At 55.9% G+C, this 25,436-nt stretch overlaps 2 protein-coding genes across 25 annotated transcripts in view; one reads left to right on the top strand and one right to left on the bottom strand.

The window, feature by feature from the left end:
* Positions 1–87: 87 nt before the first annotated feature.
* On the bottom strand, positions 88–8,822 carry SIRT6 (sirtuin 6). Of its 7 annotated transcripts, none has more exons than XM_078361560.1 (9): positions 8,512–8,588; positions 7,709–7,880; positions 7,063–7,190; positions 5,858–6,040; positions 3,662–3,721; positions 1,812–1,907; positions 1,651–1,731; positions 992–1,075; positions 88–910 (listed from the first exon to the last, which is right to left on the bottom strand). In XM_078361560.1, exons 4-9 carry the CDS (start codon positions 6,016–6,018, stop codon positions 862–864), a joined length of 531 nt encoding a protein of 176 aa, XP_078217686.1. In that variant the 5' UTR covers positions 6,019–6,040; positions 7,063–7,190; positions 7,709–7,880; positions 8,512–8,588; the 3' UTR covers positions 88–861. The 7 variants fall into 7 exon arrangements, with proteins under 7 accessions (XP_078217686.1, XP_078217685.1, XP_078217684.1 ...); XM_078361559.1 differs by having other exon boundaries at positions 7,709–7,883; XM_078361558.1 differs by having other exon boundaries at positions 992–1,115; positions 7,709–7,883.
* Positions 8,823–10,115: 1,293 nt separating this feature from the next.
* Positions 10,116–25,436, top strand: part of ANKRD24 (ankyrin repeat domain 24) — a 40,722-nt gene continuing 25,401 nt past the window's right edge. For 4 of the 18 annotated variants that reach the window (XM_035283550.3, XM_078361551.1, XM_035283557.3 and 1 more), the window contains exons 1-2: positions 10,116–10,235; positions 12,661–12,731. In XM_035283550.3, the coding sequence (XP_035139441.1) occupies positions 12,696–12,731 (36 nt within the window). In that variant the 5' untranslated portion in view covers positions 10,116–10,235; positions 12,661–12,695. Of the gene's footprint in view, positions 10,236–10,549; positions 10,652–12,658; positions 12,732–23,686; positions 23,819–24,039; positions 24,098–24,265; positions 24,440–24,811; positions 25,382–25,436 lie in introns of those variants that run through there. The other 14 variants (XM_035283551.3, XM_078361553.1, XM_035283544.3 and 11 more) reach the window with 10 other exon arrangements.

A 25,436-nucleotide genomic window follows, 5' to 3' on the forward strand; every position in this document is an offset into this window, starting at 1 on the left:
GTGAAGGCTGCAGTGAGCTGAGATCACACCACTGCATTCCAACCTTGGTGACAGAGCAAGGCTCCAACTCAAAAAAAAGAACGATTCTGAGATGCAAGAAGGAAGTTCAGTTTTTATTGCATTGAAGACTTTTCCAGAAGCCTGGTGGACCAACGTCTCCCTCCCTCCAGCTCCAAAGGCAATGCCAGCCTCTGGTGTGTCCCCCACTTTGAAGTGGGTCTCCCCTCCTGCAAGGCCGGTGGAGGAGAGGTGGGTGGGGTGTGGGGGGCCCAGAGGGGAAGCCCTGGGGGCAGAGGGAGGTCAGTCCTGTTTAGACTGGAGACCAGGGAGGGCCCAGCCACACCTCCCAACAACACCCTGAGTCAGAGGCTGGGGTATAGCAGGGGCTTAGCTGTCAGCCCCGGGGTGTGGTTTCTTCCTGGAGCCCAGGGAGAGACCTTGGAGGGCAGGTGTGACCCCTGGAGCGCAGCTCTCAGAGCCCTGAGGTTCCCGGGGAAAGAAACAAGTAACAAAGTGAGACCACGAGAGAAAAAGAATCCACGGTTTCTACAAAAAGCCCCGCCCTCCCCGAGCACCCTGGTCAGCTGGGGACCGCCTCAGCCTTCACTCTTTTTGGGGGTCTGTGGGGTGCAGGGCTGGCGGGCCGCTCCCGTTTGGGGCTGTCGGGCTCTGAGCCGTTGTGCTGGGCACAGGGCTCCTGCTTGGGGCTGGCGGGGACAGAGCCGTTGATCCGGGTGGGGGATTCCTCCTTGGACTCCAGCTTGGGGGCAGGTGGGCGGGGCAGGGGCGGCAGCGCCCTCTCCAGCACACGGGGGCCGTCCCAGGCGGGGATCTCCAACCCGAGGTGCTTCATGAGCCGGGTCATGACTTCGTCGACGTAGCCATGGATGCGGAGGTCGGCATGACGGTCCTGCCGGGAGTTGGGATGGGTCAGGCGTCGGGGGCAGAGGGCACATGGGGGCCCTGGGCAGGGGTGGGCTCAGACACCTACGTGCTTGGTGGGCTGCAGGTTGACGATGACCAGGCGGCCTCCCCGGCGCTTGGTGGCCAGCGGCAGATTCCCACTGGGTCGGATCTGCAGCGACGTACCCAGGGTGATGGACAGGTCGGCGTTCCTGGGGCCGGGGAGCGTGGGCTGAGTCTGATCCCCTCTCCAGCCCCGCTCTGGCCAACATCCCGAGCTGGCCATGGGGTCCAGCTCACACCTAGGCCCTCTGTGCTCACCCGGGCAGTCAAGGCTGGCCCCACTGCAGAGCCAGCCTTCAGGATCCCACCCCCTCTCCTCTGCTGCCTGCCAGCAGGGTCATTGATCCTTCTGGGGAGAATGGCAGTGTGGCGACAGCTTGGAACCCTAGGGTGGGTCCCTGGCTCAGTCTCCTCCTGGCTGGGCAGCACTGGCTAGAGGAGTCGTGTGGCTGAAGCCTCCGTTTCTTTGTGCAGCATCCACCCAGAACCATAGTGAGGAGAGAGTGTGTATGTGTGTGTGTGTGTGTGTGTGTGTGTGTGCAGTCCCTGGTGTGGCCCACCTCCTCCAGGAAGCACCCCCTGACTGCCTCTGAGCTGGAGCTCCTGCCCCCGTTACTGGAGCTGGCTGTGTTTCTGCCATCTCCCCAGCCCGCTCCCCTGTGGGCTCCCTGGGGGCGGTCAGACCTGCTGGCCTCATCGGCAAGCGCCAGGTCCCGGTCCGGTAGGGAGTCCTCCCAGTCTAGGATGGTGTCCCTCAGCTCCCCCCTGCAATGAGGAAGCCGGGAAGAGTCCAAAGGGGCCTCGTAGCCTCCCCTGTAGCCCAGGGCACGGGCAGGGTCGCTCACCTGCAGGCCCGCAGCCCCCTCGCCTTAGCCACGGTGCAGAGCCGACCTGTGGCCTTCAGGCCCATGCTGCCCACAACCGTGTCCCGGACGTACTGCCTGTGTCAGGGAGGAAGGGGAAGGCCGGGGCCGAGTCAGCCCCCGGGGGTGTCTCTCAAGCTGCTTCTAGGGGGACATTCTCCCAGGGAGGCGCGGGGGTGGACAGGTGGCCAGAACTCAGCACCGAGTGATGCAGAAGGAGGAGCCTCCCATGAGCATCAGGCCGGGACGCTGCTCAGTTCCCAGGGCACAGAAAACAAAGGTAGGAGAAGGTCCTGGGGCTGGGGACGGGACCCCGCATGGCATCCCGGACCAGGAGGAACAGAACAGCTAGAGCTTGGGGGCAACCGGCTGGGTCTGGAATCAAACCAGGGATTGGAGAAGGCCATGTCCCCTTTACTTTTCCTGACTTTAACCGTTATACTGGACCAGCCTCGGGGGCTCACGCCTGTAATCCCAGCACTTTGGGAGGACGAGGCGGGAGAATCATTTGAGGCCAGGAGTTTGAGACCAGCCTGGGCAACACAGTGAGACCCTATGTGTATAAAAATAAAAAAAGAGGAGAAACTCGGAGATAAGAAGGCCCCTGTAGCTGTAAGCCCAGGACCACCAAGGGGGTCTGGCTGCTGCCAGCAGCGAGGAAGAGGCAGGAAAAATCCTCCCGGCAGGTTGCAGAGGGGCACGGCCCTGCAGACACTTGGATTTTGGACTTCTGGCCCCCAGAACTGTGAGATCACAAATTTCTATTGTTCTAAGCTGCTCATCTACTGGTTGCTATGGCAGTGCCAGAACACGGAAGTAACTCCCTGGGAGGGAGGCATGTCCCTCTAGTCCCTCCAGGAGGAAGGCATGACCCTCAGACCCCCCAGGAGGACGGGGTGACCCTCAGACCCCCCAGGAGGACGGGGTGACCCTCAGACCCTCCAGGAGGACGGGGTGACCCTCAGACCCTCCAGGAGGACGGGGTGACCCTCAGACCCTCCAGGAGGACGGGGTGACCCTCAGACCCCCCAGGAGGACGGGGTGACCCTCAGACCCCCCAGGAGGACGGGGTGACCCTCAGACCCCCCAGGAGGACGGGGTGACCCTCAGACCCTCCAGGAGGACGGGGTGACCCTCAGACCCTCCAGGAGGATGGGGTGACCCTCAGACCCCCCAGGAGGACGGGGTGACCCTCAGACCCCCCAGGAGGACGGGGTGACCCTCAGACCCCCCAGGAGGACGGGGTGACCCTCAGACCCCCCAGGAGGACGGGGTGACCCTCAGACCCCCCAGGAGGACGGGGTGACCCTCAGACCCCCCAGGAGGACGGGGTGACCCTCAGACCCCCCAGGAGGACGGGGTGACCCTCAGACCCCCCAGGAGGACGGGGTGACCCTCAGACCCCCAGGAGGACGGGGTGATCCTCAGACCCCCAGGAGGACGGGGTGACCCTCAGACCCCCAGGAGGACGGGGTGACCCTCAGACGCTCCAGGAGGGAGGGATAACCCTCAGACCCCCCAGGAGGACGGGGTGACCCTCAGACCCTCCAGGAGGGAGGGATAACTCTCAGACCCCCCAGGAGGACGGGGTGACCCTCAGACCCCCAGGAGGACAGAGTGATCCTCAGATCCCCCCCAGGAGGACGAGATGATCCTCACACCCCGCAGGAGGGTCACAACCAGTATCCCATACCCTCTGGGTCTCTGGGACATCAGATTCGACCCCAACCCCCTCTGGCCCGCCCTGGGGAGGGATGGCGGCTGCATGGCCCACCCCGTGCACCCACCCGGGGGCAGCCAAGACCCCACCCCTGACCCCACGTGGCACTCACGTCTTACACTTGGCACATTCTTCCACGAACATATTCCCATGAAGCTCTGCCAGTTTGTCTCTGTGAGAGGAGAAGGAAGAGGCTTGATGGTGAGGAGGGCTCCCTGGATGCCCAGGCTTTGGGGCTGCTGGTAAGCCCCTCCTCCAGGAAGCCTTCCCTGACTCCTTTCCCACAATATCAACTTCTTTCTGGCTCTTCTAGCTCCTAGCTCTACCATTCATCTGTGCATCTCTGGGCAAGTAACCCAATCTGTCTGAACCCAAGAAATCATTAACCTCTGTGGCTGAACCCACCTTAGATAACGGGAAGCCCATTCTATTCACAAAATCCCCGTCCCCCACCAAGAGCTATGGGAATCTCTTGATGTCACCAGGTTAGAGGCCCAGGAATGCGAATTCCCAGTTTACAATAGAAGACACTGAGGCAGAGTCGTGTTGAGGCACGGGCTCCGGAGGGAGTGAAGCATGAGATCCAATCCTAGCTTCATTTTATGTATTTCTTTTTTTTTTTTTTTAAGACAGAGTCTCGCTCTGCCCCTCAGGCTGGAGTGCAGTGGTGCAATCTCAGTTCACTGCAACCTCCGCCTCCTGGGTTCAAGCGATTCTCCTGCCTCAGCCTCCTGAGTAGCTGGAATTATAGGTGCCCGCTAGCACACCTGGCTAATTTTTTGTACTTTTAGTAGAGATGGGGTTTTGCCATGTTTGGTCAGGCTGATCTCAAACTCCTCACCTCGGCCTCCCAGAGTGCTGGGATTACAGGCGTGAGCCACCTCGCCCGGCAGCTTTATTTATTTAATTGATTGATTTATCTATTTTTGGACAGAGTCTCGCTCTGTCATGAGGCTGGAGTGCAGCGGCACCGTCTCACTGCGACCTCTAACTCCCTGGTTCAAGTGATTCTCCTGCCTCAGCCTCCCGAGTAGCTGGGATTACAGGCTCCCTCCACCATGTCCAGGTAATTTTTTTATGTATTTTTAGTAGATGTGGGGTTTCACCATGTTGGCCAGGCTGGTCTTGAATTGCTGACATCCGGTGATCCGCCCGCCTTGGCCTCCCAAAATGCTGGGGTTACAGGTGTGAGCCACCGCGCCCTGCCCCGCTTTGCTTTTATAAGCAGAGAAAAATCTCTTCCTCAATTCTCACCCCTGGGTGCCCATCTGCTCGTCTCAACGCTCACCTGGCTGTCACTGGTTGCCCCAGGGTGAGACCCGACCAAGAGGGGCAGAGAGGGCCACACTTCTGTTAGAAACCAGCCTGCCCCACAGCAGTGTTCACGATCAGCGTCAGACGAGTAAAGATGGATTTTTTTTTTTTTTTTTTTTTTTGAGACGGAGTTTCGCTCTTGTTACCCAGGCTGGAGTCAATGGCGCCATCTCGGCTCACCGCAACCTCCGCCTCCTGGGTTCAGGCAATTCTCCTGCCTCAGCCTCCTGAGTAGCTGGGATTACAGGCACGCGCCACCGTGCCCAGCTAATTTTCTGTATTTTTAGTAGAGACGGGGTTTCACCATGTTGACCAGGATGGTCTCGATCTCTTGACCTCGTGATCCACCCGCCTCGGCCTCCCAAAGTGCTGGGATTACAGGCTTGAGCCACCGCGCCCGGCCAAGACGGATATTAATAAAAATGGACACTAAAAACACAGCGGCTGGGTGCGGTGGCTCGCGCCTGTCATCCCAGCACTGTGGGAGGCTGAGGTGGGTGGATCACCTGAAGTCAGGAGTTCAAGACCAGCCTGGACAACGTGGTGAAACCCCATCTCTAATAAAAATACAAAAATTAGCTGGGCGTGGGGGCGGGCATCTGTAATCCCAGCTCCTCAGGAGGCTGAGATGGGAGAATCACTTGAACGTGGGAGGCGGAGGTTGCAGTGAGCTGAGATCACAGCATTACACTCCAGCCTGGGCGACAGAGCAAGACTTTGCCTTAAAACAAAAACAAAAATAAAACTGTAACTTCTAGACCCTGACAGCTCTCCTCCCCTGAGCCCCACCCCGAGGGAAATTCTGCCTCTGACTCTGGTGGGGACAGCTGTTGAGTCATGGGACTCAGAAACCTCCACCCAGTAGGCCAAGAAAGACCCAGAGAGCTCAGGGCTAGAATCTTAGAGGACGAGGAAAAGGGGATTCTCCCCCTAAAAATGTAAACACGGTTTGTGGAGCCCCGAGCAGTCCTGGGGGGCGGGGCCAGGGTGTTACCTGGGGAAGCCGGAGCGCACATGGAGCCCGTCCACGTTCTGGCTGACCAGGAAGCGGAGGAGACCCACGCGTTCCAGCTGCACCAGCGCCATGTGGGTCTGCGTGGGCCGTGCGCTCTCAAAGGTGGTGTCAAACTTGGGGGCCAGGCCCCGCTCCTCCATGGTCCAGACTCCGTGGGGACCCCTGAAGGTGGCAGGCCGGGAGAGATGGAGGGGGAGAGGGGAACAGAAAAACAGACGGAGAGAGAGAAAATCAGGAGACAGAGAGAGAGGCAGGGAGGCAGAGAGAGGGAGTCGGAAAGAAATAGAGGGTAAATTTGGAAGAACAGGGAGAGGGAGACAGAATAAGACAGAGACAGAGATATAACGAGTTAAAGACAAAGTCAAGTTAGAATTGGAGACAGACAGAGAGAGGGAGAGACAGAGAGAGGGAGAGATGAATTCACACGAAGGCAAAAATGACTTATTCAGTTCAATCAACTTGGTTGCTGCTGCCCTGAGCCTGGCAGGGCACATGGACCCAAGCCCTGCCCTCCAGAAACCCTTGATCTTGGGGGAGACAGGTGGACACAGACCCTCTGGCCCCACGGGGTCAAGACTGGATCAGAGGAGGTACCTGGGCCTGGGGAAGGCCAGTGGAGGTGGTGGGGACGCTGGGGCATGTGGAAGGGTTTCCTGGAGGAGTCTGAGCGTCTCTTGAAGGGTGAGAGGGAATATCAGACAGAAGGGGTAAACAGACGCCGGGGTGCTGGGAAGAACCCATGAGTTTAGGAGAAAATGCAAGTGTTTGGGGGCTGTAGCAGGGGCAGGAGGAGCTGACGCTGGAGAGGTGATTCGGGGCTGGGCCAGGAACAAAGGGCTTGAGCTTCCAGCACCAGGAATTCAGAATTCTTCCTGCCTGGTAATGGGGAGCCACAGCAGGTTATGGAAGAGGAGGAGGAGGAAAAATTCACGCCTTGGAATTCTGATTTTTTTTTTTTCCAGCCAGGTGTGATCAGGCCAAGGGGGTGAGTGGAATGCTGGTTGTGATTTCAAGGGACACGTCCTAAAGGGAGGGAATATCAGCCCTCCCCAGTGTCCAGGACACATCCAGAAGGAAGGAAGGAAGATGGATGGGCCCTAATGCCTAGTTGTGTGGCTCACGGGGAAGGCCGTGGCAGGCTGGTGGGCCTTGCCCCGATGTCCCCTGCACACTCACTCACAGACCTGAAGTCGGGGATGCCAGAGGCGGTGCTGATGCCGGCCCCTGTGTGAAACACCACGTTGGAGGACTGCCAGACCAGCCTCGCCAGCTCCCACACCTTCCGCTCCAGCTCCTCTGGGGGGTCGAAGATCTGTAGGGGGAAGGAGCAGATGGAGGGGTCAGAACAGGTCCCGCAAGTGGCCAGGCCATACACGAGCCACAGACCGAGCTGTCCCTTTCTTGCCTGGGGCAGGAAATAGATTGGAAAAGGCAGCTTGTCCTCATGTGTGTCCTCTGCCTACAGACCTCCGTGGCTCCCACCTGCCTTGTTAAAGCCCTAGCCCTGCCCCCTCATGTTCTCTTCTGCTCCCTTCCCAGCGTCACTCACTCTGATCCAGCCACGCAGGGAGGCCTCCTCCCTCTTCCTCCATCACGCCAGGCACAGTCCTGCCTCAAGGCCTCCGCACAGGCTGTCCCCACACCCTTGAGTGCTCTTCCCCCAGATACCCACATGGATGCCTCCTTCACCTCCTGTAACTTGTGGGTCAGATGTCACCTCAGCGACAGTGACGCCTCCCTTGGCCACCTGGTTTCCATACAACCCCTAGTCAGTCTCCCTTATTAGAAAGAGGGGTTAACTTGTCTTGCTCCTGACTGTGGCCCCCTTACCTAGAAAGTGCCTGACCCACAGCAGGTGCTCCATCAATGTTGGTGGAAGAAAGTGACTAACAGGCCGGGCGCGGTGGCTCACGCCTGTAATCCCAGCACTTTGGGAGGCTGAGGTGGGCGGATCACGTGGTCAAGAGATCAAGACCATCCTGGCCATGGTGAAACCCCGTCTCTACTAAAAATACAAAAATTAGCCGGGCGTGGTGGCGCGTGCCTGTAATCCCAGCTACTTGGGAGGCTGAGGCAGGAGAATTGCTTGAACCCAGGAGGTGGAGGTTGCAATGAGCCGAGATCGCGCCATTGCACTCCAGCCTGGGTGACAAGAGGAAGACTCCGCCTCAAAATAAGTAGGTAAATAAATAAAGTGACTGACAGCAGCAATGAAGAGCGCGGCTTCTGGACAGACACACCGTCAGCGCTCACTAAATGCAAGACTCGGAATGCATGGGTCAGCCTTTATGGGACGGGGCCATCTTCACGCAGGCGACAGCCTCCGCAGAAAGGATGGGGATGGGGACCCAGAACTGAAGTGACTTCCCACCGGGCGCGGAGGGGACAGCCGACCCCTCCACTTCCCCTCCGAGTGGCTGGAGGGATCTTCCTGGCACATTCTGTCCAGGCCCCTCGCCAGGGCAAGACCCTTCTCCATCCCCCTCGGGAGAAGGTGCCAACTCCCCAGCCTGGCATTTGAGCCCCGCCCTGGCCCGGCTCTGGAAACCTCCCCGGCCTAATCGTTCTCCAGGTGCGTTTATTCCACCACCCTGCCCTTGCGCCTGCCGTCCCCTCCTCCTGGAACTACACACCCCCGCTCTCCCCGACCAGCCCCGGCCGGTGGCCACAGAGTTGGGCGTGTTCGCGTCCCCGGGTGCGCAGGGGTGTCACTTCCCGCCCCTTCCTCACTGGGAAGTCCCTCCCATTGTCTAGCCTCAGTGTCTCCTGATATTCCCACAATGCCCTGCTGCCGTCCGGACCCTCCCTGCCAACGGCGTTGGGAGCGACCCTCGGGATCCCCGGATGCGCTCACCTCGGGGAGGCCGCACTTGCCCTTGTCCGCATACGGCGACAGCCCCGCAGCGTAATTCACCGACATCCTCGCCGCGCCCACGGGAACAATAAAGTTTCCCTTGTTGAGGCCGCTTCCGCCGGAAGCGGGGCGCGGCGGGGAGGAAGGAGGAGCCGCGTTCCTGTTCCGCGAACCCTGCCTCCCTCGGCAAGGCGCATGCGCCGCGTGCTGACGCCGCAGGAGCCATGTTAACTGCTGTCGGAAGGAAACCCGATTTCTTGGCTGCAGGCATTCTCGGGGTTTGGGAAGGGGCTGCCCGATGACCCGAGCGGGAAATTGGGGCGGCCGCCTACGTGAGAGTCCTCCAGTCACCTCTAAAATGAGGGACGCAGGCTATCGATGCCCCCATAACCCCGTTTTACGTGTTAGTAAATTCCATAAGGACAGTGCCAGACAGCAGGGACCCCCTAGTCCAAGGGTCTTGAATGCCACCCTGAATTATCTGAATTTTTTTTTTTTTTTTGTAAGACAACCTCGCTTTGTCGCCCAGGCTGGAATGCAATGGCGCAGTCTCAGCTCTCTGCAACCTCCTCCCGGGTTCAAGCGTTTCTCCTGCCTCTGCCTTCCGAGGAGCTGGGATTACACACGCCCACCACCGCGCCCAGCTAATTTTTTTTTTTCTTTTTTCTGATTTTTGTGTTTTTTAGTAGAGATGGGGTTTCACCATGTTGCCCAGGCTGGTCTCGAACCCCTCACCTCAGGTGATCCACCCGCCTCGGCCTCCCAAAGTGTTGGGATTACAGGCGTCAGCCACCGCGCCGGGCCAGGTTATCTGAATATCATACAAGTGGAGGCTCTGAATTTTGCAGGACACTTCCTGCTCGTGGTCACTGGGGCTGGTGGCCTGGAGGGCTTATTTAAGAATCATGTGTTGAGCACCTACTGTGCACTGGGCACACTGGGGAACAAAGATGGTACCGTCCCTGCCCTGGTGGCTGGGGGTGGACACAAAGATGTGATCAGGTAATGGTGACATGGTGTGGTTGCGGTGCAATGGGGGATGCAGAGGGCACAGGGCAGCGAGGGGGCTCACAGGAGGCACCTGACCCAGCTTGGGGGCATCCAGGAGGGCTTCCTGGAGGAGGGGATGTTGCAGCAAAGATCTAAAGAGTGCATGAGTCAGGTAGAGCCGGTTGGGAGTGACTTGAAATATAGAAAGAATGTTCCCAGTGGGGGAAACAGCAAGTGCAAAGGCTGAGGAGACAGGAAGAGCGTGGCTCCTTCCAGAATCTGAAATCAGTCCAGTGATGATAGGGAAGATCGTGGGTGTCTTCCCGCCAGAGCCGCTGCCAGCCTGTCTCCTCCCTCGGCTCATCCCCAGCCCCCTGGGGCGGCCGCCCGCTCAGAGCTGATCAGGTGTCAGAGTAGAGCTGCTGGAGCTTCTCGGGGCCCAGCTGGGAGTGGGTAACCGGAGTCGGCAGTGGGCACTGCGGCCGGGAGCTCGGGGCACTGGAGCTGCAGGAGGTACGGAGGAAGGAGGTGGGAGAGGCCCAGGTTGGAGGATCCCTTTAGGGCCCCAGGCCCCTGAGCCCTTGTGTGTGGGAGAAAGAAGCTGTGCTGGGTCCCAGCCAGGTTTCTGAGCTACCCAGGCACCCCAGCACACACATGCACTCATTCACGCACGCACTTCCCACCTGCTGGCCTGTGCCCTGCCTAGCATCCTCCAAGGCGGGTGCTCAGCATCCCACCCGGACATCAGGCCCTTCTTATTTACCGTCACCTCTTCCAGCAAGCAGCTCCCTAAATTTAGCGTGCGTTTCTCCCTCCCCCAAGCCCACGGATTGTCTTCTCCCAAGCAGCCTGTGAACTCCTGTCTTGGGTGTCTTATTACCCCTGCTTTGGGTGTGATTGAATTCTCGTCAGGGGCAGAAGAAAACAGGGTAGGTGGTGAGTGAATGGGTGCTGGTGGAGGGGTAAGTGAATGGATGGGTGGATGAATCGATGGATTGATGGTTGGGAAGATGGATGGATGGATGCGTGGATTGATGATTGGGTAGATGAACGGGTGGATGAGTGGGTGGATGGACGGATGAGTAGATGCATGGGAGAAGGGACAGTTGGGTAAATGGATGGATTGGTGGTTGGGTGGATGGATGGGTGGTTGGGCAAATTGATGGAGGATTGGATAAGTGGATGGATGGATGGATAGATCCTTGGATGGATGGATGGATGGATGGATGGATGGACAGGTGGGTGGGTGGGTGGGTGGATGAATGGATTGGTGGTTGGGAGGATGGATGGAGGGATGGATAAGTGGAGGGATGGGTGGATAAGTAGATGGGTAGATGGGTGGGTGGGTGATTGGGTAGGCAGATGGATGGATGGGTGGAGGGATTGATGGGTGGATGGAGGGAGGGATGGATGGATTGGTGGTTGAGTAGATGGATAGGTGGATGGATAAAGGGATGGATAAGTGGATGGATGGGTGGAGGGATTGATGGTTGAGTGGATGGAGGGAGGGATGGATGGATGCATGGATGGATGGGTTGGTTGGGTTGATGGATGAGTAGATGGATGAAGGGATGGATAAGTGGATGGATGGGTGGAGGGATTGATGGTTGAGTGGATGGATGGAGGGAGGGAGGGATGGATGGATGGATGGATGGATGGATTGGTAGTTGGGTTGATGGATGAGTAGATGGATGAAGGGATGGATAAGTTGATGGATGGGTGGATGAGTGGATGGGTGAATGGTGGCAGATGGTGGGTGTTTGGGTGGGTGTTTGGGTGGGTGATGGATGTGGAGGGTGAAGCCTGATTAAAGGGTGATGAGGAATCATGAGAACATGAATCGGGTGGGTGAGTTAGTGGGTGGCGGCCAGTGGGTGGGTGTACAGTGCTTGGGTGGGAGGTTGAATGCCCAGGTGAGTACATTGGTGGTAAATGGGTGGAAGGGTGGCTTGGAGAATTCACAAGTAGGTAGGTGGATGGGTAGAGGCCATCCCAACCCCTACTCCCCGGTAAGAGTCAAATATAGATTCTCATTCGCAGAGATCCCTTTCAGACATCGGGTCCCAGAGTCACACTCCTTAAATAACCCCCTTGAGATGTTCCTGCCTGACCTCTGTGCCTGCACATGCTGAACATGGAACAGGCCCAGGTGGACGGATGTGCATGCAGCCATGGTCCCAGACCGCCACCCACTATGGGCGAATTGCTGTCACTCACACAGAGGCCACACCGGTGTGAGGGGGCTTAGCTGAGTGGAGGTTTCCTCTGACTGTCTGGCAAACATGCCTCTGTGCTGAGAGCCGTCAGCCCTGGGTTCAGTCCCTAAGGAGCCGCTGACTGTTGAAAAAGACAGAACCAGCCCAGACCCTTCCAGCCCATGGAGCCAGGGGTGAGGCAGAGGAAGACACCAAACCGGGGTAGGCGGGAACCCCATTTGGTGAGTTAGATCTCTGCTTCCAAATCAAAGGCAAAGCTGATCAGGGCAAGGGATTTTGGAACTGGGCTTTGAAGGATGAGTAGGAGTTCAGAGACGTACAAAGAACCCATTCTAAACGGAAATGCCTACACAGAGAAAAGTTAGGAGACCAGAAAAGTCTTGATCTGTTTGGGCAACAGGAAATACTAATGACATGCATTTATTGAGCTCCTCGTGTGTGGCCAGGCTCTATGGAGGGACCATACTGAAAACTGACCACGAGATGGTAAAGAAAGGATCATTTCTCTCATTTTATAGATGAGGAAAGTAAAACAGAGAGGTCGGGTAACCTCCCAAAGGGCACACAGTAGGTAGGAGATAGAGCAGGCCCGTGTCTTGCTCTAGGGGCCAGGACTGGTCAGGGAGGAAGAAGTGGTCCTTTTGAGGAGGGGGACGCAACGGACCCTCCCGCCCACCAGGATTGGTGTCCCTTACCCTACCCCCACCCTTCCCCTTCGTCAGGTGGCCTGCGGAGAGGAGAAACGCAGATACCAACCATGAAGACTCTCAGGGCACGATTTAAGAAGACAGAGGTGAGTGTGAGCCCTGGATGCCCGGTACACGCCCCCCAATCTTCAGGCTTTTGAGGATCCATCACTCGTTCATTTCAGTGCCCGCCTCTTCTCCTTTCCTCTCTGCTGCCCCCTGGCGCCCTGACCTCCTCACTGCGCCCCGTACAAGCTTTGCAGCCGGCATACCCTGGCCCAGGCAGTCCTCTCCCCATGCAATACCTTCTCCCTGCGTCCACCTGTCAGACCCTCCTCGTACCCCCTCTTCATCCAATCTCCCCCTCCCCGGCCGCAGTGACCCACTTTCCAGGGTACCCTGTTCTCTCGCTTTGGAGCGTGTCTACTCAGCACACATTTAAATAGCATGCGCTGTTCCGCACAGCAGGAGCCGGGGAACAAGGCCGACGAAAGTCCTTTCGTGTTGAGCCGACCGCTGAGTGGGACAGATGAGCGTGAAACAAGATAAATAAGTGAAAATATCATTTTGTGCCGAGAAGACAGACAGCAGGAAAGGGAACGGAAGCATCCAGGGCAGGGGGGGTGGTTGCAGTTTTAAAGAGGATGGCCAGGGAAGGCTTCCCTGAGAAGGTGACATTAGAGCAAAAATTAGAAAGGGGCGGGGAAAGCCAGGGATGGTGGCTCATGCCTGTAATCCCAGCATTTTGGGAGGCCGAGGCAGGCAGATCACTTGAGGTCAGGAGTTCGAGACCAGCCTGGCCAACATGGTGAAACTGCATCTCTACTAAAAATGCACAAATTAGCTGGGCATTGATTGGTAGTGGGCACCTGTAATCCCAGCTACTCGGGAGGCTGAGGCAGGAGAACTGCTTGAACCCAGGTTGCAGTGAGCCAACTGCATTGCACTGAAGCCTGGGCAACAGAGCAAGACTCCGTCTCAAAAAAAGAAAAAGAAAGGGGAGGGGGGAGGGGGAGGGGAGGGGAGGTGTTGGGTTCGCAGGAGTTGCATTCCAGGTGGCTGGAATAGCCAGTGCGAAGGCCCTCAGGTAGATCTAGCTGTCTTTTCTTGCATCTGCGTCTTCAGCTGTGAACTCCTAGAAAGACATGCTTCTTCCTCAGCCATCCCCACTCCCTCTCAGCCCCCCATGCCCCTGTGGCGACCAGTTCAGGGCACAGATGGAGACGATGAAAGTGAGGATTCAAGCCGAGGCGGCCGATCACCTGCAGTTGGAAGTTCGAGACCAGCCTGGCCAACAGGCTCTACTAAATATATAAAATTAGCTGGATGTGGTGTCGCTCGCCTGTAATTCCAGCTACTCGGGAGGCTGAGGCAGGAGAATCGCTTGCACCCAGGAGGCAGAGGTTGCGGTGAACCCATATCCTGCCACTGCACTCCAGCCTGGACAGCAAGAGTGAAACTCTGTCTCAAAAAAAAAAAAAAAGTGAGGGTTCACCTGCAGGGACAGACGGTCAGCCTTCCCGAGCACCTCTTTGTGCCTGGCCTGGTGGGCAAGCTGGACTTAGAGCCTTCAGTTTTCCCATCATGAGATATACCTCCCCATCCGGTGTGGCCTGGAGAAATCAGACAGTCTGCTTAAAGGTGGCGGCATCAGAGCAGAGCCTGGAGGAATAGGGAGGGTTAGAGGAGTGAAGGCAGGCACGTGAGGAGTGGGGCGTGGACCCGTGTGGGCAAAGATTCGGAGGCTGGACCAGGTCTGCTTGATTGACAGGCAGACTCTTGGCAGGAGCAGAGAGTGCGAGTGAGTGGGAGCCCAGGATGGGGCATCTTTGAAAGCCAAAAAAGGGCCCATGGAACGAGCCTTTATTTACTTGTTTATTTATTTATTTAAAGATGGAGTTTCACCTGTTGCCCAGGCTGGAGTGCAGTTGTGCGATCTCGGCTCATTGCAGCCTCCACCTCCTGGGTTCAAGCAATTCTCCTGCCGCAGCCTTCTGAGTAGCTGGGATTATAGGCATGCACCACCACACAGCTAATTTTATATTTTTAGTAGAGGTGGGGCTTCACCATGTTGTCCAGACTGATCTTGAACCCCTGACCTCAGGTCATCCACCTGCCTCAGCCTCCCAAAGTATGCTGGGATTATAGGCATGAGCCACCGCACCTGGCATTTTTTGAGACAGAGTCTCGTTCTGTTGCCCAAGCTAGAGTGCAGTGGTGTGATCTCAGCTGACTGCAGCCTCCAACTCCTGGGCTCAAACGATCCTCCTGTCCCAGCCTCCCAAAGTGCAGAAATACAGGTGTGCACCACCACACTGGGCTAATTTTTATTTTTTGTTGAGACGAGGTCCAGCTGTGTTGCCCAGGCTGGTCTTAAACTCCTGGCCTCAAGTGATCCTCCCGCCTCAGCCTCCCGAATAGCTGGGACTGCAGGTGTCTGCCACCATGGCTGGCTAATTTTATTGTATTTTTGGTAGAGACTGGGTTTCACCATATTGGTCAGGCTGATCCTGAACTCCAGACCTCAAATGATCCGCCCACCTTGTCCTCCCAAAGTGCTGGGATTACAAGCGTGAGCCACTGCACCCAGCCAATTTTATTTTATTTTTAAACTATTAATTTTCATGTTCCCATTTATTTCATTCATTTTACTTAAAAATTGTTAATATCATTAAAATCACTTTTATTTGTTTAATTTTTTTTGTTTTCTTTCTTTCTTTCTTTTTTATTTGAGATGGAATTTCACTCTGTTGCCCAGGCTGGAATGCAATGGGGCAATCTCACTGCAACCTCCGCCTCCTGGTTCAAATGATTCTCTTGCCTCAGCCTCCACAGTAGCTGGGATTACAGGTGCCTGCAACCTCACCCAGCTAATTTTTAGTATTTTTAGTAGAGACGGGGTTTCACCATGTTGGCCAGGCTGGTCTTGAACTTCTGACCTCAGGTGATCTGCCCACCTCAGCCTCCCAAAGTGCTGGGATGACAGGCGTGAGCCACGGGCCTCTTTTTTTTTGAGATGAGTCTCACTCTGTTGGCCAGGCTGGAGGCAGTGCTGTCATCTTGGCTCCCTGCAACCTCCGCCTCCTGGTTTCAAGTGGGGCAGAGGTTGCAGTGCCTCAGCCTTTTCTTACACCTCAGCCTCCCGAGTAGCTGGGACTACAGGTGCACACCACCATGCCCAGCAAATTTTTTGTATTTTTGGTAGAGACGGGGTTTCACCATGTTGGCCAGGCTGGTCTGAAACTCCTGCCTCAAGTGATCCTCCTGCCTCAGCCTCCCAAAGGGCTGGGATTACAGGCGTGAGCCACCATTCCTAGCTCTTTTAGGAGATGGCGTCTCACTATGTTGCCCAGGCTGGTCTCAAGCCCCTGGGCTCAATGGATCCTCCGGCCTCAGCTCCCAAGTAGCTGGGACTATAGGCGTGCAGTGCCATGCCTGGTTTATTGATTTTATTTTCATTTTGTTGATTTTTGAGCACTTATAAAGAACTTACGATGTACTTTGCAGGCGTCAGCTCATTTAATCCTCACCGCCATGCTATGAGGCAGGGGCTTTATTACCTTCATTTTTTTTGAGATGGAGTTTCGCTCTTGTTACCCAGGCTGGAGTGCAATGGCGCGATCTCGGCTCACCGCAACCTCCGCCTCCTGGGTTCAGGCAATTCTCCTGCCTCAGCCTCCCGAGTAGCTGGGATTACAGGCACGCGCCACCATGCCCAGCTAATTTTTTCTATTTTTAGTAGAGACAGGGTTTCACCATGTTGACCAGGATGGTCTTGATCTCTTGACCTCGTGATCTACCCGCCTCGGCCGCCCAAAGTTCTGGGATTACAGGCGTGAGCCACCACGCCTGGCCCTATTATCTTCATTTTATAGATGAGTGAGGGAAGCCAGAGAGGTTAAGACACCTGCTCAAGGTCACACAGCTAGGGAGTGAGACACCAGCCTTCCCCTGGGCTGTGTTACTGTGAACGTGACTGGCCTGGAGGTGGGAGGGGAGTGCATTGATTGAGAAGAGAACAGGTGGAGACAGACGGCAGGAGAGAAAGACATGAAAAATGGCTCATTAACTGCCTGCAAAACGTGGCGTTAGGTGAGCTTCATTCACTGTGGAGTGATCCTAGAATTTTTCATCCAACTTGGAATCAGTTTCTTGATTATATGACCCTTGAGCAATTACAGCTGACCCCCCTGTACGGTCAGAAGTCCATGTATAGGCTGGGTGTGGCGGCTTGCTTCTGTAATCTCAGCACTTCGCGATGCTGACAGGGGCAGGTCACCTGAGGTCAGGAGTTTGAGACCAGCCTGGCCAGCATGGTGAAACCCCATTTCTACTAAAAATACAAAAATTAGCCGGGCCTGGTGGTATATGCTTATAGTCCCAGCTGCTTGGAAGGCTGAGGGAGGAGAATTGCTTGAACCCAGGAGGCAGAGGCTGCAGTGAGCCCAGATTGCGCCACTGCACTCCGGCCTGGGTGATGGAGTGAGACTGTGTCTCAAAAAACAGACCAAAAAAAATATGCATGTAAGTGGACCTGGGCATTCACAGCTGTGTTCAGGGGTCCACTCTGCGTTGTCCCTTTTGTCCCCTCAAGCCACGGGCAAACCAAGCCATGCAATTGTTTACTTTCCAAAGCAGAGTTAGATTTAATATTTCAATCAAATCTTTCAAGAAGTGTGGGTAGCTAAAAAAGAGATGCCTCATCTGGGACGTGGGTGTGTTTTGATATGTTTGCAATGGGAGGGGTGGGGACAAAGTCAAAACTGGATGGGGACAGGGTAGGTGTTAAAAGCTCAGACGGATGTGAGGGCCTCCGGGGGTGTCTGGAGCTGAAGGAGCTCCTGAGATGGAGCTGTGGCAGCAGACGGGAGGCCTGGCCGTTGATGGGAAGCCGCCTGGCCCCCACCCTCCCCTCCCGGGCCATGTCGCCATCCCGCCCTCCACCTGCCCTTCTCCAATTCGCAGCAGGCAGCCGGAGTCAAGTTCAGCTTTTATACAGCAGCCCCAAGGGAAGAAAGCAAACACCCGTGACTGCAGGGCCCCGGCCTCCTCCTCTCCAGAGACCTTGTGTTCTGTGTCTTCTAGCCACTGCTAGCCCCCTCCTCCTGTCCTTATCCCTGCCTGGCGGCCTCTCTCCGTGCCTTTCCTGGCCTCTAACTCTGGCTCTTTCTTGTTTATTTATTTACTTTTATTTTATTTTATTTGTTTATTTTGAGACGGACTGTCACTCCGTCTCCCAGGCTGGAGTGCAGAGGTGTGATCTCGGCTCATCACAACCTCCGCCTCCCAGGTTCAATAGATTCTCCTGCCTCAGGCTCCTGAGTAGCTGGGATTACAGGCACCTGCTACCACGCCAGGCTAATTTTTGTATTTTTAGTAGAGACAGGGTTTCGCCACGTTGGCCGGGCTGGTCTCGAACTCCTGACCTCAGGTGATCTGCCCGTCTTGGCCTCCCACAATGCTGGGATTACAGGTGTGAGCCACTGCACCTGGCCTATACATTTATTTCTTTTGATACTCGCTCTGTTGCCCAGGCTGGAGTGCAGTTGTGTGATCTCGGTTCACTGGAGCCTCCGCCTCCAGTATTCAAGGGATTCTCCTGCCTTAGCCTCCCAAGTAGCTGGGACTTCAGGGCCCAGCCAACATACCTGGATACTTTTTAAAATGTTTTTAGTAGAGACAGGGTTTCACTATGTTGGCCAGGCTGGTCTCGAACTCCTGACCTTGTGATCCACCCACATCGGCCTCCCAAAGCGCTGGGATTACAGGAGTGAGTCACTGTGCCTGGCCGAAGATTGGGGTTTCTAGATTCACAGACTCCATACCTCAATGCTTCCTGGAAAGTCCTCTCTCTCTCTTTCTTTTGTATTTATATATATAATTTATTTACTTAAGTATGCTTTTGTTTTTGTTTTAGAGATGAGGTCTCGCCATATTGCCCAGGCTGGTCTTGAACTCCTGGCCTCAAGTGGTCCTCCCGCCTCAGCCTCCCAAAGTGCTGGGATTACAGGTGTGAGCCCCCATGCCTGGCTAGGCCTCGTGTTTTCATTTTGCAGTGATCCCTGCAAAATCTATAGCCGGTCCTGTGTGGAATACAGCAGAGTCCAAGATAGACAAACATGGCTGTCCCTGAGGGGGCAACTTTCTAAGAGAGAGCTCAAGAGGAAACAAGCTGGATGCGGTGGCTCACGCCTGTAATCCCAGCACTTTAGGTGGTCGAGGCGGGAGGATCACCTGAGCCCAGGAGGTCGAGGCTGCAGTGAACTGTGATGGCGCCACTGCACTCCAGCCTAGGCGACTGAGCAAGACCCTGTCCCCAAATAAATAAATAAAAGTAAAAATAAAAAATAAGAGTAAACAGAATATTTTTTTAAAAGATACATATTATCTTAGGCAGCGATAAGAGCGATGAAGGGGGCTCATGCCTGTAATCCCAGCAGTTTGGGAGGCCGGGGCGGGTGGAACATTTGAGGCCAGGAGTTTGAGCCAGGGCCAACATACATAACCCCGTCTCTATTTAAAAATGCAGGCATTAGTTGGGTGTCTAATGGTGGCAGGCACCTGTAATCACAGCTACTTGGGAGCCTGAGGCAGGAGAATCGCTTGAATCCAGGAGGCAGGGGTGTGCACGGCGGGGCAGGTGCTCCAGGCGAGGGGGGACCCAGCTGTCTGAAGAACAAGGAGGCTGCTGTGGCAAGGGAAATGTAAGAGGAGACGATGGCGGGGTGAGGTGGCCCGTGTCTGTGACCCCAGCACCTTGGGAGGCTGAGGTGGGCGGACTGCCTGAGGTCAGGAGTTCAAGACCAGCCTGGCCAACATGGTGAAAACCCACATGGTGGTGAGTGCCTGTAATCCCTGCTACTGAGGAGGCTGAGGCAGGAGAATCGCTTGAACTCGGGAGGCAGAGGTTGCAGTGAGTGGTGAGTTGAGATCGCACCACTGCGCTCCAGCCTCAGCTCTGCCATTGCAGCCTGAGAGTAGCCTTTGACTATATATTTTTTCTTTTTTTTTTCCTGCCATGCACGTGGCATCCAAACATCTGTAAATGAACGGGCAGGACTTGGCCCCAGTGAAACTTTATTTAGGGACACTGAAATGTGATTTTTTTTTTTTATTTTTTGAGATGGAGTGTGGCTCTGTTGCCCAGGTTGGAGTGCAGTGGCGCAATCTCGGCTCACTGCAACCTCCAGCTTCAAGCGATTCTCTTGCCTCAGCTTCCCGAGTAGCTGCGGTTACAGGCGTGCACCACCACACCCAGCTAATTTTTGTATTTTTAGTAGAGACAGGGTTTCACTATGTTGGCCAGGCTAGTCTCAAACTCCTGACCTCAGGCGATCAGCCCACCGCGGCCTCCCAAAGTGCCGGGACTGTAGGCGTGAGCCACCGCACCTAGCCAGAAATGTGAATTTCGTATCATTTTTCACGTGTCAGGAAGGATGATTCTTATTTTGCTTTTTCCGCCCCAGCAACTCACACGTGTGAATACCATTCTCTGCGGAAACAGGCAGTGGGCAGGGTCTGGGCTGCCAGGAGCAGTTTGCATTTTAAGCTGAGTGAGGTCTCTGGAGGCTTTTGTGCAGCAGAGAGAGGAGATCCAATGCAGGGCTTAGGAAGTTGCCTCTGGCTGCTGAGGGAGAAGGGACAAGGCGACAAGGTCAGAGGATGGAGACCAGGAAGGATGCGTCCCTGAGGAGGAACCTGCAGTGGTGGGGTGGGACTAAGGTGGGGGCCGCGGAAGGGGTGAGAAGGGGCGAGAAGGGGCGGACCATGACACAGTGTGCCGGTAGCAGGCTTGGCTGGTGGACAAGTGTGGGGCGAGAGAGAGGTGTCAGGGTGATACCAGGGCTTGGATGAAGCCTGGCGGGTTTGTGGTATCCCTGGCATACCTCACAGGACTCCCAGGGGTATTTGCTCTGATCTTTTTTTTCTTTTTCTTTTTGAGATGGAGTCTCGCTCTGTCGCCCAGGCTGGAGTGCAGTGGTGCGATCTCGGCTCACTGCAACCTCCACCTCCTGGGTTCAAGTGATTCTCCTGCCTCAGCCTCCCGAGGAGCTGGAACTACAGGCACGCACCACCGTGCCAAGCTAATTTTTGTATTTTTTTTTTTTTTTATTTTTTGAGACGGAGTTTCGCTCTTGTTACCCAGGCTGCAGTGCAATGGCGCGATCTCGGCTCACCGCAACCTCCGCCTCCTGGGTTCAGGCAATTCTCCTGCCTCAGCCTCCCGAGTAGCTGGGATTACAGGCACGTGCCACCATGCCCAGCTAATTTTTTGTATTTTTAGTAGAGACGGGGTTTCACCATGTTGACCAGGATGGTCTCGATCTCTTGACCTCGTGATCCACCCGCCTCGGCCTCCCAAAGTGCTGGGATTACAGGCGTGAGCCACTGCGCCCGGCATTTTTGTATTTTTGGTAAAGACAGGGTTTCACCATATTGGCCAGGCTGGTCTCCCAACTCCTGACCTTGTGGTCCGCCCACCTCAGCCTCCCATCGTGCTGGAATTACAGGCATGAGCCACCGTGCCTGGCCTTTTTTTCTTTTTTTGAGACAGACTCTCATTCTGTCACCCAGGCTGGAGTGTAATGGTGGCACGACTTTGGCTCACTGCAACCTCCGCCTCCCAGGTTCAAGTGATTCTCCTGCCTCAGCGTCCTGAGTAGCTGGGATTACAGGTGTGCGCCACCACGACTGGCTAATTTTTCCTATTTTTAGTAGAGACGTGGTTTCTCCATGTTGCCCAGGCTGATCTCGCACTCTTGACCTTAGGTGATCCACTTGCCTCAGCCTCCCAAAGTGCTGGGATTACAGGCGTGAGCCACCGCACTCAGCCATTTGCTCTGATCTTGTATGGCATCCAGGAGGACGGGTGGAGAAGACAATGACAATTGGAATTCGAAGCCCTGAGCTGGGAGATCCATTTCAGTGTCTTCTCTGGAAGGAAGCTCAGAGGTTTCCCCACCCCCAAGGGTGAAAGGAGAGAGGAGTTCCAAGGACACCCTCCTTCCCAAATGCCTGTCACTTTCCATTTTCCTGCCTCGGTTCCCACTTTTCCCTCCAACTGTCCAAAGGTGTTTAAGGGGGCCCAGTGCAGTGGCTATCGGTTAGCTCAAGGTTACACCCGTAATCCCAGCACTTTGGAGGCTGAGGCAGGCAGATCACAAGGTCAGAGTTCAAGATCAGCCTGACCAATATGACCTCATCTCTACGAAAAATACAAAAATTCTTCATGTGTGGTGGCGGATGCCTGTAATCCCAGCTACTCGGGAGGCTGAGACAGGAGAATCGCTTGAGCCCAGGAGGCAGAGGTTGCAGTGAGTGGAGATCATGCCACTGCACTCCAACCGGGGCGACAGACCAAGAGTCTGTCTCAAAAAAATTAAAAAGGGGTCTAAAGCATCATAGACCACACTGACGTCTGAATGCTCAATGCTCACCCAGCCCTAAGCCAGTGGTCAACGTGTCAGTGGAGGGGCACTTGCCAATGTCGGGACATCTGTGGTTGTCACAACTTGGAGGTGCCCCTGGCGTGGAGTGGGTGGAGGCCAGGGGCGCTGCTCAGCACCCTGCAGGGCCCAGGATGGCCCCACTCCAGAGAAAGATCTGGCCTCCGATGTCCACAGTGCCTCCGTGCTGCCTGTCCCATTATCTATCTCATTTAACAGTTGAGAAATTGAGAGGGAGAATTTCAGAGAGGGAAAGCCATCAGTTCAGGGTCACACAGCGAGGATGTCATAACGGAACTGCATTCAGGCCTCTGCCCCCAGTCCGCTGGGTCGTCGCTCTAAAATTCTGGCTCTGGAAGACCTCTTTGTTTGTTTGCTTTTCTTTGTTTTGTTTTTGCAATGGCGTCCCCCTCTGTCACCCAGGCTGGAGTGCAGTGGCACAGTCTCGGCTCACTGCAACTTCTGCCTCCTGGGTTCAAGCGATTCTCTTGCCTTGGTCTCCCAAGTAGCTGGGGTTACAGGTGCCCACCACCGCAGCGGGCTAATTTTTGCGTTTTTAAGGTTAATTTTGCATTGTAGAGATGGGGTTCTGCCATGTTGGCCAGGCTGGTTTTAAACTCCTGTTCTCAGGTGAACCACCCTCCTCAGCCTCCCAAAGTGCATTACAGGCTTGAGCCACTGTGCCTGCCCTCCAGGGCTCCTTCTAAAATGCCAGCCACCTGCAAGGGTCTTGGCTGTGCTCCTAGAGTCTCCAGGCCTGTGAATTGTGCGTGGCATCCAGTAGGCACTCAATAAATGTTTGCTGCATGAAGGAGCATCTCCCCCAAGTGTTCATCTGATGCATGTTTGTGGAGCACCTGCCGTGGGCCAGGCCCTGGGGATGCTGCAGTGGCCGACCACAAGGCCCCCAAGGCCCTTCCTTAGGAGGAGCTGTGGGTCCTGAGTGGCGGAAATGGACCAGAAATGGCTAGAGAATGTCAGAGCTGCGCCGGGGCCAGCTAGCTCTTCCAGTGATTAGCGGGTCACGGTTTTACTGTGCGCTTACTGTGTGCCAGGCACTGGTTGGCTGAGTGCTGCTGGTGACACTCCACTATTATGAAACCCATTTTATGTAAGAGGAAGGCGAAGCCCTAAACCGGTAAGTCTGTTGGCCCAGTCATGTAGGTAGGAAAGGCAGGGGTGGGGCGGGGCTGGGTTCAAATTCAGGTGGTAGGACTGCGGAGCCCCATTGGCTAGGAATGAATGAGTGATTGAATGATGAATGGGTGAGCCAATGCATGAATGGACAAGTGGGTGTGCCAAAGAATAGCCAAATAAATGCGGGAATGAATGAAGGGTAAGCCAACGAGGGAATGAGTTAGTAGTGAACGAATGAATGAATGCATGAAAGAAGGAAGTAACGGTGCAGGAATGAATGAATGGGTGATTCAGTGAATGAACGAATGAACAAATGGGTGAGCCAATAAACAAACGGGTGAAGGAATGAATGAGTGGGTGAACTAATGAACCAGTGGGTGAACGAGTGAATGAGTCAATGAATGAAAGGGTGAGTGGCCAGAGCTCTCCTGGCCACGTGGCGGTGCGAGGCTGCGGACATCGCGGGCCTGGAGGCACCTGCGTGCCCTTGGCGGACTCGGAGGAGGCTGACATGGACGCCCGTGGGTCCCCTGGAGATGCAGCTGGCGGCCTGCGTGGGTGAGGGAGCCCGGCCCCCGGCGCCGCGTCCTCATCCTCCTCCAGGAGACAAGGTCAGGTGGGGTCGGGGCGGCGCCCCCTCCCTCAGAGACCCCTCCCTGGGTCTCCCCACTCCATCCCGTGGGGGAGGGGGCGGCACCAGGAAGGGCGGGACTGGGCTGAGGGGGCGGGGAGCTCCGGCAGCGCCCAGCCCCGCCCTTCGGCCGCTCCCCGCGGTCCCTCCAGCCCCTCGGGCCGCCACCTCCTCCTGGAACCCCGTGCGCCCCCCCGCCCCATCCTGTGCCCCAGACGCCATGAAGCAGCTGTGTCTGTGCGCAGCCTCCTCCTTCGCGGTAGGGCCCGGGGAGGGGGCGCGGGAGCGGGCAGGGGCGCGGGTCCCTCCTCTCCCCTCCGCTCTCCTTCCCTCCCCTCCCCTCCCCATCCCTGGCTGGCCTGGACCCCCCATTCCAGACCCGGGAAAGATGGGCTGGGGAGGGGACAGAGGTTGGGGCAGCTTTTGGGGGATGGAAGAGACATTTGGACACGTTTTGGAAGACACTTTGAAACAGATGGGGATACATGGGAGAATTTAGAGGGCATCGGGGGTGCAGTTTTGAGAAAACATTTTGGAAACAGACGGGGTCATTGAGGGGACAACTTGGAGGCTATTTTAGGAGAGCCGTTTTTGGGAAGAGGTAATGACATTTGCAGAACAGTTTGGGCGAACATTTGAGGGATGTTTTTGGAGGATATTTTTGGGACCTGGCGGGATCATGGGAAGGATGCTTTTAGAGAACACTTCAGGAATTTGGGGGAGACATTTTATAATACATTTCAGGCTCTAGTTTTTGGGGGAGAAGCCTCGGGATGTTTAGGGGACAGTGGTGGCATTTCAGGGCAGTTGTGGATAAACAGGGCCGAGGGCAGTCCCGAGAGACAGGTAGAGGGACCTTTTGGGGTTTCCGACGGGACTTAGGAGGGTAGTTTGGAAGACTCATGGGCCTGTTCGCTGCGGGCGGCGTTGCGGGCGTGGCTTTCACTAAGCAATGAATTGGGGAACAACTTTTTTTTTTTTTTTTGTCTCCTCAGTTACAAGCAAAGGGGAACAAAGTTTTTCGTTGAACAAAGGGGGTCTTGCTGTGTTGCCCAGGCTGGTCTCAAAATTCCTGGTCTCACGGTCCTCTCACCTCAGCTTCCCAAGCAGCTACAGGCATGAGCCTCCATGCCCTGATGATTTTTTAGTTTTTGTAGACACAGGGTCCCACTATGTTGCCCAAGCTGGTCTCAAACTCCTGGGCTGAAGCGATCCTCCCACCTTGGCCTCCCTAAGTGCTGGAATTACAGGCGTGAGCCTCCCAACCCAGCCCAGGGAAAAACATTTTGGAAATCGATGTAGGGGTGGGTAGTGGGGGGCTGCTCAGGGGATGATGCTGGTGATGGACTTTTGTTGGACAACTGGGGTGATGGGCTTGGGGGCAGATGCTGGGGGTCGCAGGATTGGGGGACACTGTCTGAGGACACCCCCGCCCAGGACCACCTCCCCCCTGCAGCTGCGGCTCAGCCCCACTGACCTCGGCTCCTGCCCACCCTGTGGCCCCTGCCCCATCCCGAAGCCGGCAGCCAGAGGCAGGTGCCAGGCAAGTGCCCAGGGGCGGGCGGTGAGAGCCTGGGGCCCGTACCAGGGGGCATGGG

This window comes from Callithrix jacchus, chromosome 22 (assembly GCF_049354715.1).
Source record: "Callithrix jacchus isolate 240 chromosome 22, calJac240_pri, whole genome shotgun sequence".
Taxonomy (NCBI): Eukaryota; Metazoa; Chordata; class Mammalia; order Primates; family Cebidae; genus Callithrix; species Callithrix jacchus.